The sequence below is a fragment of the Trachypithecus francoisi genome, unplaced genomic scaffold, assembly GCF_009764315.1.
Source record: "Trachypithecus francoisi isolate TF-2019V2 unplaced genomic scaffold, Tfra_2.0 Lachesis_group0, whole genome shotgun sequence".
In the NCBI taxonomy this organism is placed as follows: Eukaryota; Metazoa; Chordata; class Mammalia; order Primates; family Cercopithecidae; genus Trachypithecus; species Trachypithecus francoisi.
In genome coordinates this window covers 68,785,963-68,800,843 of record NW_022681453.1, presented here as the reverse complement: position 1 = coordinate 68,800,843, position 14,881 = coordinate 68,785,963, and the positions used below count along the sequence as shown (strand labels likewise).

Here is a 14,881-nt window from a genome sequence, read left to right as displayed (position 1 = left end):
GGAAAAGTGGAGAAATGAACAAACAGTCACACATGCGCTAAAGAAAGGACTCTGCAAGGATACCTCTGCCATTCTTCGCAGAAGCAAGCCTCACCTCTCAACTTAGAACCGGAGTCAGTACATTTATTTACATGAGAGACAATTGCCACAAACTGTCCACAGAGTATGCCTTTTGTTCTTTGAGTGGCTTCCTCCTCACCACCTCTCTCTTCTCTCTCTCTCTCGTTTGGACTTCTTTTTCTTTTCTTCTTCTCCTCTTTCCTCTTCCTCCTCCTCCTCCTTCCTCCTTCTTCTTTCTTCTTCTTCTTCTTCTTTTTTTTTTTTGTTGTTGTTGAGTTGAAGTGTCACTGGGTCACCCAGGCTGGAGTGCAGTGAAGCAATCATAACTCAGTGCAGTCTCAACCTCCCAAGCTCAAGAGATCCTCCTGCCTCAGCCTCCCGAGTAGCTGGGACCACAGGCACGAGCCACCACACACAGCTAATTTTTATTTTTTGTAGAGACAGGTTCTCACTATGTTACCCAGGCTGGTCTTGGATTCCTGGAATCAAGCAATCCTCCCGCCTTGTCCTCCCAAGGCACTGGGATTACAGGCGTGAGCCATGGGACCCTGTCTGAACTTCTTGTCCATCTTCCCTTTTTTTCTCCTAGCCTTTTGCTTTCTTCTTAGTCACCCATAGACCTTTCCAGGGCGTCTCCCAGGCACTTATTCTCTGAGCCTTATGTGTCTTGGGAAACCTTGACACAGACCTTGTCAAGTTCACAACAGGTTTTGATTTGTGACATTGGCATTTCCTGTCTGTTTGTGACTTAAGTGGTGAACAAAACATCTCAAGATGTTCTCTTATTCAAATGTGGTTTGACTGGGGAGTGCTAAGATCAAGAATGTTTCAAGGAGCAAGACATCAGAGGGGGTGCCAGGGATAGGGAGAGCAAACTCGGAGGGCAAAGTGATAAGCTCTCTCCTGCTTTCAGCCTCCTAAACACCACTGCCTGCATTAAACCCTCCCTCTTGGGAGGCTGAGGCAGGCAGATCAAGAGGTCAGGAGTTCAAGACCGGCGTGGCCAACATGGTGAAACCGCGTCTCTATTAAAAATACAAAAATTAGCCAGGCGTGGTGGCAGGCACCTGTAATCCCAGCTACTCAGGAGGCTGAGGCAGGAGAATCGCTTGAACCTGGGAGGAGGAGGTTGCAGTGAGCCGAGACCGCACCACTGCACTCCAGCCAAGGCAATAGAGTGAGACTCCATCTCAAAAAATAAAAATAAATAAATAAATAAATAAATAAACAAACCCTTCCTTAACAGAGCCCAGATTGTGTTACTGGGAAAAGTGCAGCGGCCAGAGGGAATAGAAAAACTGTTTTGTTTGGAGTTCTGAGAAAGGGGACTCAGGAAGCTGTTGGTGACGGAGATAAACAGATCTTTCTCCCGCTAATACTGCTTGTTACCCATTAACAAGCCTGCAAAGAAAAGGTCTTTAAGATAAGAACTTTACCAAGAACTTTGCGCTTCTCTTCCATAAACTTCATTGCCCTGTTCCCCTACCACCCAACAAACTTAAAGTACTGTCATTTTCAGAATTCAGTTACTCCTGGGTCTGTATGTGATGTAGTGTCATGCTGTTAACTCACTGGAAGCCAGTGGAACCAGACGCCTGTTTCTCTTCCTGCTCCTCTGCTCTGGCCCCAAAACAGAAGCTTTGCCTTCCTTTGTTTCACCCATTTATCTACCCAGAAATCCACCCATCAAGCATTTGTTGAGTGTATACTTTGTGCAAAGATCTCTAATGGTTACTCTAGAGGAGAACAAAGATGGAGAAGACATGCTCAATGCTCAATGCTTTCAAGAGCTTGGAATCTGTGGAGGAGACACATGTAAAGACAATATGATAAACGTAGATACAGAAGAGATTTTATTGCATTGACTTTTCTCTTTTCCTTTTTCAAAGTGATATTGTTCTTTAAAAACAGGCCTCCTGCCTCTGATGCTTTTTTTCTCCTCTATAAACTCTAGAAAGGCCAAGTTGATCCTTAAGGAGAGGGTCTGGAGCAGGCCAGGACAGGGAAAGACATTGGGATCAGGATGGAGACCTCCAATTCCAAGATTTTCAACAGCAGAGGACATATGCTGGGGTTAGAATCAGGCGTGGCTCCATGGTATGCCTTAGGACCAAACAGAGACATGTATATCCCAGATGACAGTAGCAGAGGCAATGTTTACTTCTCCAGGATTCCTTTGCACAATTTACTGCCCTTTCTTCAAGAGCAGAACAACCAAGAGTATGCCAAAAGTCATGGCACAGTCAGCCCTTTAAGGACTTCATCACTGGATTAGCTGATCTTGGGTAAAAGATTTAGGTAAGGAGGTGGGGAAAGGCAGGGATGATGCAGAGTAAATGATACATTTGGTGGCAACATTTTGTTGAGCAAAGTTATAGTGTCTGCACATTGCTTTTGAACAAAATGATAAATTTCGATCAGGTCTTGCAAGGGTTACAAAGTCATTCTAGGTCAAATGGATAACAGAAGCCTCTATAGAGTTAAGTCCAAAATACAGACCCTGAGACAGCCTTCCTTCTTTCTCTCTCTCTTCTTTCTTTCTTCTCGAAACACAACCTTGCTCCGTCATCCAGCCTTGAGTGCAGTGGCACAATCTCAGCTTACTGCAATCTCTGTCTCCCGGTTCAAGCAATTCTCCTGCCTCAGACTCCTGAGTAGCTGGGATTACAGGTGCGTGCCACCATGCCCAGCTAATTTTTGTATTTTTAGTAGAGACAGGGTTTTACCATGTTGGCCAGGCTGGTCTTGAAATCCTGACCTTGTCATCCGGCCGCCTCGGCCTCCCAAAGTGCTGGGATTACAGACGTGAGCCACTGTGTCCAGCCCATCCTTCCTTATTTAACTAGGGGATCAATCAACTTCCTCTGGGGATGGCTGGGAAAGGCTGAAGAAAGAATGTATGCTCCACCTGAGCCTTAAAGGATGAATAATTCACAAGGGCACAAAGTGGGGAAAAAAATTCTCAACAGAAGGATGGAGATGTAGAAGGGCTGGGATGGTGGAACTAAGGGTCTAGAAGCAGACAGAGTAAGAAGGCTAGAAGGATTGCCAGATTTAGAGTCCATATGAATGAATGGTGGGCTGTTAGTGGTGACACGCTGGGAGGAAGGGAACTGCAGGAGGGGGAGCCCAGCCACAGGACTCCCAGGGGCAGAAAGAGTCCAGGGTCTCCAGGGTTTCCTCTGTCCGTTGAGGGAGTGTTTCTGGGATAAGAGGCTTCTTAAGGAGAGTACAGAAGAATCTGTTCAAATGGAACTTTGGTAGAAGGTACCCTGGGACCCAGGGTAGCCCGGCAGCAGCTCTGATGGCTTCTCCGGTTCCCCTTCTTTGGGTGGTTCAGCATTCTCCAGGCCCCTCCTGGGCAGCCCCAGATTACAATTTCTGAAAAGACTCCTCTTGGGAGTCATTTCTCTTTTATTACGGTACCACTTGGACAGCACACACACAGCACAAGAAACTGCAAACCCACGCACAGAATAAATTAGTAAATTCCTATTTAAAAGTAGATGATAGAAGAAGCTGTGCTTCCAGGAGGGCCTCATGGTTCAGTGCCTGGAGAGTCCTGGGGTGTCAGCAGCCACCAAGATTCTATGATAAATTGATGATATATTTAGAGCCAAATGCCCTCCTCTGAGCATATTTAACAAGGCCTGAACTCCTTCATGCAAACATGCACACACACAGATGTACACACAGGACTCGGGGCACGGGACAGCCTGGACATGACAGCCAGCTCAGCAACAAGCACAGTGGACCCAGCTGTGCTCTCCCTGTGGCTCTGGTGGTGGCTGAGTTCCTGACACTCATCCTTCACCAGCTCCCCAGCTCCCTTGAGAGGTGCCAGTGTGGCCTGTGGCAGTGGGGAAGTGGAGGCCCGTTTTCCCGAGGTGAGGACCCAGGTCTATTATTCTGGACTGCAGGGGAGCACATCCCAGATTTCTTACACGAGCCTTGCTTTGTTGTCTCATCTGCCAAGAGTCACCTGCCACTCCCAGAAGAACAAGTGAAGCCAGGTGTCCCTGGGAAAACCCACCTACTTGAGTCCCAGGAGCTGTGTGTACATCTCTGTCCAGCAGTGTGATGTTGGGGGAAGTTACCTCATTTCTCTAAGCCTCATAATCCCTGTCTGTAAAAATGAGAGTGTCTACTTCACAGGGTTATCAAAAGGAATCACAAAAATATGATATTGCCAAGTACTATGCTGGACTCAAGTGAAATGTTCAAATCCTATTTTCTTTCCTGTCTTTGTGTCCCTCATGTCTTCCTTTTTATTTCTCCATTTGGTTTCTTGATTTATGCATCTGTGGGTAGTCATGTAACTCCAATGGAACCAAAAGCACCTCTTGACCAACAGGTTCTCCCATACCCCAACAGAAATTGCTGGTGTGTGCCTCCCCACAGTACAAAACTGCATCATTGGGTGAATCAAGAGGATGAGCCACAGGACAAGGGGACAGTGGGGACAGTCAGGAACTCAGGTACATCCGAGCCCAGGGGAGAGATCTGGGAAGCCTGTGGGTGCATGGAGATCTGTCTCAGAGAGGAGGGTAAGGTGCCATAATGGTGGAAAGACACAAACAAGAAATAGTGGTGTAGGGGTCGCTCTGAGCTGGGTCTGGCCAGAAGCTGGAATCTAGGGAGGTGCTGTTTACAACATTCAGCAGAAATAAAACCACTGCCTTCCAGAAGTGGGAGACCCAAGGATGTAGGAGGCTTATCTTCCTGGTAGGTCTGTCCACCAAAAGGCCAGTTTGATGGATCACAGTCCACACCTCAGGTTCTGTAGAAATTTCCCATGCATCTCTCCATCTGCCTGTCCATTCAGCCATCCAACTGAATATATTAAGAGTTTTATAGAATATAGGCTGACCTGGACAGAAAATCCTGTGTGTTCATTCAGCACCTTTTATCCAAGGAGTCAGTATCTTTCATAGTCACTCAACTGGAGTCTTTTATAGTAAGGCTGCGAGGTAGTAATAGGACGGGCAAGCCCCTCTTTTTATAGATCAAGAAGTGCTCAAAGTAATGCAGTGAGCCCAGCTGAAACATGGTATGGGCTGGTCAAATGCAGGGCACTAATCTGTTCCCCAAAGACCAGAAATTGGCTCTCCTCCTGTGGGCCTTGGTACAGCTTCTCCTGGACTGACCTCTGTGTCTAGACCAGCTCTGTTGCTTTTCACACCAGTGTGGGTTTCAAGTCATCTTTGAAGTTCACAATAGGCTTGGAGCGGGCCCACAGCTTTTCCCAGGAAGCCAGCCCCCTCGTAGGCTCAGGGTCAGTGTCTGATGTGCCACTGTCACTAGAGTCAGAAGAGCTCTGGAAGCAGATTTCACAGTAGGGCCGGTGGCAGTGGCAGAAGAACTCATCTGAGCTGCTGGACTCAGTGTCAAAACAGCTGTGTCGAGAAGACAGGGAGGGACAGCCTGAGGGCACTGGGGGCCACAGATGCCACTGTTCAGGCAAGTCAGGTGAGGCTTTGGAGAGGCATGGGGCAGCAGGACTTGAGGCCAGGCCAGAACCAGAAGGCTGGGGAAGAAAGGCTGCTTCGCTCCCTCTAGTCCCCTCGGGCTCTGTCTGGCTTTGTCTGCTGCCCTCCAGGGTACCTCGTCTGTCTTGAGGATCTGAAGGTAGTGAAGGCTTCCTGGAAGAAGGTCTTCCTGTTCTGCAATCAGCAGTTTGTGGGGCCAGGCTGGGGCTGTCCCCATTCTGCACATGTAGCCTGCTGTGTGCGCCAGAAACAGTCCTGTTTGTCCGATGCCCCACAGATGAGGGTGCAGAGCCAGGAAAGTGTGAGCGAGCCTGCTGAGTTGCCCGCCTTCTCCTCACCATGTAAGGGCTAAAGCCCAGCTCCTTGGAGAGGGGCATCTTTTGGGGGCTGAAGGCAGCCCTGGTCTTCCAGATTTGCTGGTGACAAGACGGGGTGGTGGGGAGGGAAGCCTCAGGGCCCAGGCCCAGATCTTGTAAGACCTCCTGAAGTTTCTCCCTGATTACTGAACTGACCCGTGACCGCCGCTCTTGGGGCTCCTCTGAGTTCTCCAGATGCCTCTGTCTCTGGGGTTCTGAGCCTCCTCTACCTGGTAGGAGACTCTGGCTGGGGGCCATGGGGACTTGATCTCCTCTTTCTGGACCCAGGCTTTGCTCAGTCCATGGCTTCTGGCTACAACCTGAGTCTAAATGATCAGAAAAGTCTTTCGAGTCAGATATCTTCTTCTCCTTCCCTGGGGAGAAGCTGGTGTCCTTCCCAGGCCCCTCAAGGCTTTGTGCATGTGAGGAGGGCCCTGAAGTGCACTGGGAATCCTGGGTAGCCATGCTAGGGTCATTCCGAAAGTCAGAGAGGTGACCCGAAGGCCCCCGAGCAGCTACCAGGGTGTGGACCGAGGCTGCGGCCTGGACATCCTTGCTCAGGGAAGAGGCAGGTGGGGCAGCCTGCTCTGGGAGGTCATAGGTACACTCAGCTGATATCAGCCTCACAAGCTTCTCTTTGGCATTGTTTACTTGTTCCTGTAGGCTTTCAATCACAGCATTTTTCTGTAAAATAAAAGCAAAACCATCAACAAAAATGCTGCTGAGGGTTCCATAGTGCCCACCATGGTGGAGAAGGTGTGGCTTTCGAGGAACCTTGGCTGAAATCTCAGTTCTTCCAATGTATTGGCTGGTGACCTCAGGTTCTGAGGAGGTACCTCCCTCCAGTGAAATGAGTTGATGCATGTAAAGCGCTTAGCACAATAACTGACATAAACAGTGCTCAATAAAGGCCAACCATGATTTATTGTCATTATCTTGGTCTTCTCCTTACATCCCCACACTGTGTGGCATTGCTTATGAAGAGCAAGGAGGCATAGCCTGAGTGCCTGCTGGCCACTGCAGTGCCCTTTCACCTTTCCCAGAACTGAGAGGGTCAGGCCACTTTGCAGGTATGAGCTGAATAATGTTTGGAATGGCCCCACGGAGTTTATCACACTTTTGCAAAAATTTAGATAAATGTGAAGCATATCTCCAGGGGATGAAGAAGTAGGGGAACAAATATTTTGCCTCTTACTAAACAGCTTAGGAAATGGGAAGAATAAGGAGAAGGGTGGAGATTCCTGTGACAATCAAATAAAATTGGAGCTGAGAGGGGCCAAAGAGAATCTCAGGTTGGTATTATCACCTCCCTAGGCTGGACCCCTGGGAGTGAGTGGCCAAAGCTGCCATGTGGCAATATCAGCTGTCGATTTCTCCTAAAGTAGGGGTCCCCAACTCCTGGGCCGTGGACCGGTAGTGGTCCATGGGCTGTTAGGAACTAGGCCGCATGGCAGGAGGTGAGCGGTGGGCAAGGAAGCATTACCACCTGAGCTTCCGTCAGATCAGCTGCGCCATTAGATTCTCACAGGAGCGCAAACCCTACTGTGAACTGCACATGCGAGAGGTCTAGGCTGCACACTCCCTATGAGAAGCTAATGTCTGATGATCTGAGGTGGAACAGTTTCATCCCGAAACCATCCCCCTACCACTGTCTGTGGAAAACTGTCTTCCATGGAACTGGTCCCTGGTGCCAAAAATGTTGAGAACCACTGACCTAAAGGAGTGCAAGCATCAGAACTACTGAAGAATCACAAAGAAATGAAAGGACTGTTGGGCCTAAGCCCCTGCTAGCTTGATTCACCAGCCCTAGAATGGAGCCCAGGAGATGAACGAGGCTGGAGCAGTTCTGCTACTGACCTGCCTACTCGCTGCGTGGATGTTAGCTGGTAAACAAGTTCTGCCAGAGAGGACTGGCAGGTGAGAGCTGCAGAGGTGTGCCTGTCCTAACTGCGAGACTGTGGGGCACGAAGCAGGAGTAGGAGTATTGGCAGTGGGTTGCAGGGAGCGACTGCAGCCCAGACATCTTTCTGTGGTGCAGCAGCTGATTCTCTAGCTCAGACTATGTGTCCACCTCTAGAAACTTCTGATCCTCAAAGGCAGAGCAGGAAGGAGATATTCACAGGGAACGTCTGGACTTGGGGCAGATGACATGGGGTCGAGGGTTCTGGGAAGGCAATAATGTAAGCAAATGTTCTAGAAGGTGCTTGTCTGAACACCAAAATGCTGCCTGTTTGTTACTATCATCTTTAGGAGCTGGGCAGGAGCATTTGGACCTTCATTTATTATGCGCTAGAAACAAAAGGATGTTCCCTGTGTTAGGATAACTAATACAAATTGCCTAGTTATACCTGTCCATAACTGCTAATTAGGACTACTAGTTATGGAGTGAACCTGTGGTTTCATCTCAGGTTTACATGGGAGAGTTGTCTAGAAGTGATCCTTTAAGGGAGCAGTAGCTTAAGTAAAATAGTCCAGTGTTCTGACTAGCAACTCTCCAAGCAGATGTACTGCTCCCCTTGTAGAAGTGGGAAGGTGATTTTTCTGATAGTTGGTATTGCTAGTTTCACCCTGGTTGAGTCTACTTCTTTTACCATTGGAAGAGAGTCCAGGTCCAGTGAGGGACTGGTGAGTAAGGTGGAAGGGACTTTCAGCTGAGCACATGTGTGCCTGTCCTTCCTCCCTTCCCTCTATCAGCAGAGTGGTGAGGTCTGGGTGTTGCTGGGTGAGTGCAGATGACTCAAGGACTTGCCAGAGGCAGAATGGATGAGTAACAGGGGAACACTCGGTGTTTGTGATCCTGGGCTGTGCCAGGTATCTCTCTGAGGATCTCATGGGGGGACCTCAACTCTCTTCCTCCTCCACCAGCCTCTCCTCCCGAAGCCCATCGTGCGCATTCTCATGTGGGCTTCTGGAGGCCTCTACAGCCTCACAGAGTTAGGAAGGACCCATTGGCTGATGGCAACTACTCCTGCGGGTGAAATCTGAGTGCCGCCTTTTTGTGCCTTATCCATAAACTCCTTTGAGTATCGAAAGATACTATAAATATGGAGTTGGGAAGAATACTCTTCTCCCAGCAAGCCAAACATCTGAAGCTGGCTGGTGACAGATTTAGAAACGTCAACCTAAACAGAAAATTTCCTTCTTCCAGAAAAAGAAGTGGGACTCTGTTTTTACCAAGGCTGCATACTAATTAGAGGTGTGGTGTGAGGCACTGCCATTATGAGACTGAAATCTGACCTACCATGGCAGCTGCACTTCAATGAGCTTATTAATTATTATTTTTGGCACACTGAGGGAAGCAAAACATCCACCTGCATATTTCACAGGGGGCAGGTCATAAGGAGACATGGAATCAGCCTCTTGTTTCTATGGTTTGGGGAAGAAAAGTAATCCGTTTGTTTACTTGGCTGCAGAGTGTATGAGGAAAGCACTTCAGCCTTGTGGAAGGTTCTATCTGCTGGCCTTCTCTTAGGGAAGTCAGTGATAGACGCGCCCAAAACAGCTTCTGGCTATAGGGACCCCTGGCTATAGGGGCAAGAGGGGAAAGTGTGAGAAGATGGGTTGCCCAGATCACGGGAAAGTAAGAGGAAGGCCTGAGTGGGGGAGGAGGGCCTGCACAGAAGGGCACTGCACACTGTAAGCCAGAGTCAAGGTCTGTGCACATGTTGAGGCAGGAAAGATACTCATGTTTATCTAACGGGCACTGCTGGAGCTGGGGATGCAGATGCTGGAACCTCTTGACACCTGCCACCGGGCCCTAGGACTGGCTGCTGGTTCTCAGGCCTGTTCTGGGAAAGACATTCCAGGTGTAGCATGCGCTGGGGAGGCCATTTTCTTATCACTTGTGCACCTGTGCCCATTGAAGGGCTTCCTCTGCAGGCTCAATGCATCTTTTTGGATATAGCAGATCAGATTGAGTCCCTGCATGGGAAACAGGGTAGCATGGCAGAAGTACAAGCAGCACGTTGCAAATTACCATAAGGCTAAAGAGTCAGTCCACTTGGCTGTTCCAGCATCAGCTGACTGTGAATGAAAACTATCCTGGCTGTTCTAGCCAAGTTTCTGGCCTTCTGTGTAGCCAGGAAAAAAAAAAAAAAGCTTATTTGAATACTTCACAGAGTATCAAAGGCAATATTACTCCCTTGCCAGGTGGAAAGAAATCTGGCTTTGAAATACTAAATAGTAAAGAAATGGAGAGGTGTTACTCTGATGGACAAAAATGGTCCAGAACCATAGAGGGGCATGAACAGTGGGTGCCTGGGTGCACTGAGTCCCTTCATCTGTTGTGTTTTTTAGGTCCCCACCACACTGTCCTCTCATCAGTGACTATTAATACCTAGGTAGCAATCCTAAAAAAAAAAGCCCAGTTTCCCAAATAACACCTACTGAGATAGGTTCTAAACTGAAAAAAATATGGAATGTAATTCAGTTAGTGTTAAAATACTGACTAATTTCCCTGGGCCCTGTGCCTTCTTCCTGAGTCAACGAAGCCCTCAAGCTTTTCCACGTGCTTTCTTCAAGCCCACACCACACTGCCTAAGTCTGGGAGAGGGGCCAACTCTGGCTCAAATATAGAAGAAAGAAGCCCGGGGGGCTGCCTGGTTCTCCCTTGCTGCTACAATCACATTCAGAAGCCCTTGTTTAGTCCCCTTCCCTGTCTGTAGACATGCCTGGACTTTCTGGGATGATGGGCTGATTGAGATCCGCAGCCAGTACCTAGGAAAGACAGTAAGGACCCCATGAGATCTTGGACATGAAGACACTACTCTATGTAAAAAGAGAAAATGAGGCCAGGCACGGTGGCTCACGCCTGTAATCCCAACACTCTGGGAGGCCAGGGCAGGTGGATCACTTGAGGTCAGGAGTTTGAGACTAACCTGGGCAACATGGTGAAATCCCGTCTCTACTAAAAATATAAAAATTAGCTGAGCATGGTGGTGCATGCCTATAGTCCCAGCTACTTGGGAGGCTGAGGCATGAGAGTTGCTTGAACTCAGGAGGCGGAGGTTTCAGTGAGCCAATATGGCACCAGTGCACTCCAGCCTGGGTGACAGAGTGAGACTTCATCTCAAAAAAAAAGGAAAAAGAAAAAAGAAAAAAAGAGAAGATGTATCACAGAGAAGCTAGTGTCCATCACATTTCAGCGTCTTTACAATGCTGTTCCCTCTGCTTGGAATACTTTTCCCTGTACTCTTTGCCTGGCTAATTTGTACTTAACCTTCAGCCCTCAGCTCAATGCACTGAGTGGTCTAAGGTATGTTCTGACTGGTCTAAGGTATGTTTTCTTGCCCTTACCACACATTATTCTGTCTTACCTCTCTGATTTTTCTTTCATAATTCTTATGACAATTTATAATTACATGTTTGCTTGATGAATAAATCTCTATTTCCTCCTAGACTGTGAGCTCTGGGAGGGTAGGAACCATGCTTTTGTTCATTGTTCACTGGCACAATGCCTGGCACAGAGGAGTGACTCATTAAACACCTGTCCATTGAATGAATGAAGTAGCTGCGTGTCACAGTGGAAATGGTGAGGTTTTGCTTTTGCTGTTAAGGGAAGTGGGAGAATGAAAGGAAAAGAAAACATTAGCAATAAGAGCCTCAGGGGCCACCGATACATGATTGGATCCTTTATAGGGAACCTTCCAGGCAGGGGCAGAGCTTACTTCTGTGAGGAGCCTCTCCATGGAGCTTTTCCCTCCCTTCAGGTGACAGTTCTCTTCCTCACCATACTGGGTATGGAAGTTTTTGCTGGGAGTGCTGAAATATTTGGCCATGCGTCTGATTGTTTGGTTTTCCTCTTCAAATGCCTTCCATTGCTTCAGCTGTTAGGTAAAAGAACACATGTTATTTATTTAATTACACATCCAGAAACACATTCTCTCAGTCTTTCTCATAAACACCAAGGAATGACACTATCATAGATACACACATGCACAGGCTACTCTCTCCTTAAAATGTACTGTGCTCTGGAGGGCTCATAGATAGTAATGATAAAAGGTATAGGGAATGTTAAGGTTATATAATTTTTAAAATGCCAAAGGGCCAGGTGCAATGGCTCACTCCTGTAATCCCAACTACTCGGGAGGCTGAAGTGGGAGGATCACTTGAGCTCAAGAGTTTGAGGCTACAGTGAGCTATTGTTGTGCTACTGTACTCCAGCCTGGGTCGCAGACTGAGACCCAATCTTAAAAACAAACAAGCAAGCAAGCAAACAAACAAAAACCCAAAACACTCTCAAAACAAACACAAACAAAAACCTCCAAAGGAAGACTAGGACAGGTAGATAAAATAGAACAGCCTTAGCCCATCTGCCTATCCATTGCCAAACTGATCAAAGAAAACCAGAGCTGAAGTTTCTTCCACCGGCACATTCCAAAGCCAGAGTTAGGAGCTATCCTGGGGTTAAGCAATCTGAACACTACATGTTTCAAATGAAACTTTTTTAAAATAGCATGCAGCTATTTAATTCTTTTTCATTTGTTCAGTAATGGTGTGCTTGTTGCTATTGAAAATTCAGTTCCTTTGAGTGAACTTCTAACCCCAGTCAATAATCAAGGCTCAGAGGGCCTTTGAGGGCGGCCCCCTCGTCACATCAGGATGCTCTAGCTCATCACCTAGTTTCTTTGACAAACTAGGAAAGGCTCAGGAGTGTGGCTGTCTAAGCTTACACAGCCACTTAGCAGCAGAACTACAGCTGTTAGCAGGACACCGTGCCATGCCCACGTCCTCACTCAGTTGATGAAGAGAGAGACTGTTAACGGTGGCAGTCCAGGGAAAGCTCTTCAGGTCTTGAGGAACACTGGTCTCGAGGAACACTCTGCAGAGGCATGGGCTGGTTTAGTTTAACAGGGAAGAAGCTGAAATAGAAGCAGCAGCCTCTGCCTGAGTCTGTGGGGCACTGCTGACCCACCGAATGCCAGTCATGTGAGTGACACAGGAAGCCACGGTGGGGAAGGCCTCTGTTCTCCCCTCAGGACTCCCCATAACTAAGTGTCTTAGTGATGGACACTAGGGACCCTGGGACCTTGGTTCTAGAAATGATGCTGCGGTGTCTATGGGAAGCCTCAAAGGGAACCTGGGATTTCTTTACTCATCCATCAAACATTTATTAAGCTCTGACCATGGAGTGTAAACCAAATTTTGTAAATCCCCAGATAGGATTCTGAATTCTGCCATCAATTTCAATGCCACTGAAATTGATATTATCACCCAAGTCCTCTTGGGTCCTCTGCTGATCATCATGAGTCCATCATGGCACCAGGAGTTTGTGTGACCTGTGTTGGGTCAGGCCTGGTACTTCCCCTCTCAGATGCCCTTCTTGAAGGCTCCCTCCCCACAAAAGGATGCTCTCAGCTCACCACCCTACTTGGGAGCTACTGGAGCCAATACCACAAGGTCATCTGTGGCCTTTGGTGGATGAATCAGACCTCCTAGGGTTATTCTCCTTGCACTGACCCTGGCAGTGCTGCGGTACAGCTTTTCCTTCATCTCCCCCAGCACTCCCAGCCTGAGGCCTCTCTGCAGGGCTGGCAGAGGAGCAGCTCAGCACTGGCGTAAGGGCCCTCCCAGGGCTTTTGGTCTTTCTCTCCCTAAACTGGCCAAGTGGAGCCAAGATACCCCTTGATTACTCTAGCCCTTCATTCCTCATTTGTGAAGATACTGGTCCTTGAGGCTCAACCCTTCAGGGTTTCTGGAATCCAGCTATGAATTTCACAATTCAGGGCCTCTCCTCTGCCTTCCTCCAGAAGTGGCGTCTCAAAGATGTTCACTCTCATCCTAATTCCTGGAGCCTGTGAATATGTGACCTTATGTGGCAAAAGGGACTTTGCAAATGTGATTAAGGATTTCAAGAGGCGTGATTATTCTGGATTATTCAGGTGGGCCCAATGTAATTGCAAGAATCCTTATAGGAAGGAGGGAGGAGAGCTAGAGTTGGAGAAGGAGATGTGACAATGGAAACAGGGGCGAGAGAGAGAGATCTGAATCTCTTCTGGCAGATTTGAACCCGGCTGGCTTATAAGGTGGAGGAGAGGACAATAAGCACAAGAATGCAGGCGGCCTCTAGAAGCGGAAAAAGACAAGGAAACAGATTCTCCCCTCATGTCTCTGGAAGGAATACAGACCTCCTGACACCTCAAGTTTAGCCAAATAAGACCTATTTCAGATTTCTGACCTCCAAAATTTTAAGATAATAAATTTGTATTATTTTAAGCCACTAAGCTTATGGTAATTTGCTATAGCAGCAATGGGAAAGTAATACGGTGAGACTAAATGTCAACTCTTTAACAGGGTCCAGCAGGGCCTCAGAAGCTCCCCAGGTGTGCCTCTCCCTAGTCTTGTCATTCTTCCCCTGGTTTCCATTTGTGCTTCAAAAATAACAAAGACTGTGGTGCTCCAAACATACCCTACTCTCTCTCTCACCTCCCTGCCTCTGGTCATGATGTTATTCCATCAGAAATGCCACCTACTTTCCCCCATCTCTTCAATGAATTCTTTTTTTTGAGACGGAGTCTCGCTCTGTCGCCCAGGCTGGAGTGCAGTGGCCGGATCTCAGCTCACTGCAAGTTCCACCTCCTGGGTTTATGCCATTCTCCTGCCTCAGCCTCCCGAGTAGCTGGGACTATAGACGCCCACCACTTCGCATGGCTAGGTTTTTTGTATTTTTTAGTAGAGACGGGGTTTCACTGTGTTAGCCAGGATGGTCTCGATCTCCTGACCTCGTGATCCACCCGTCTCGGCCTCCCAAAGTGCTGGGATTACAGGCTTGAGCCACCGCGCCCGGCCTTCAATGAACTCTTATGTTTCTTTCAAGACTGAGCTCAAACACCTCATCTTCCTCTTTTCCTTCCTTTCTCCCTCCCACCTTCCCTTTTTATTTATTTATTTTTTTTCTTGAGACAGGGTCTCACTCTGTCTGGAGTGCAGTGGCACAATCACAGCTCACTGCAGCCTCAACCTCCTGGGCTCAGGCGA

At 48.1% G+C, this 14,881-nt stretch overlaps 1 protein-coding gene across 2 annotated transcripts in view; it reads right to left on the bottom strand.

Moving 5' to 3' along the window:
- Positions 1 to 5,034: 5,034 nt before the first annotated feature.
- GPR156 (G protein-coupled receptor 156) overlaps positions 5,035 to 14,881 on the bottom strand; it is a 116,944-nt gene continuing 107,097 nt past the window's right edge. For both annotated transcript variants that reach the window (XM_033211106.1, XM_033211107.1), the window contains exons 9-10: positions 11,572 to 11,730; positions 5,035 to 6,589 (exon numbers count right to left, since the gene is read on the bottom strand). In XM_033211106.1, coding sequence (XP_033066997.1) covers positions 5,237 to 6,589; positions 11,572 to 11,730 — 1,512 coding nt within the window. In that variant the 3' untranslated portion in view covers positions 5,035 to 5,236. The remainder of the gene's footprint in view (positions 6,590 to 11,571; positions 11,731 to 14,881) is intronic.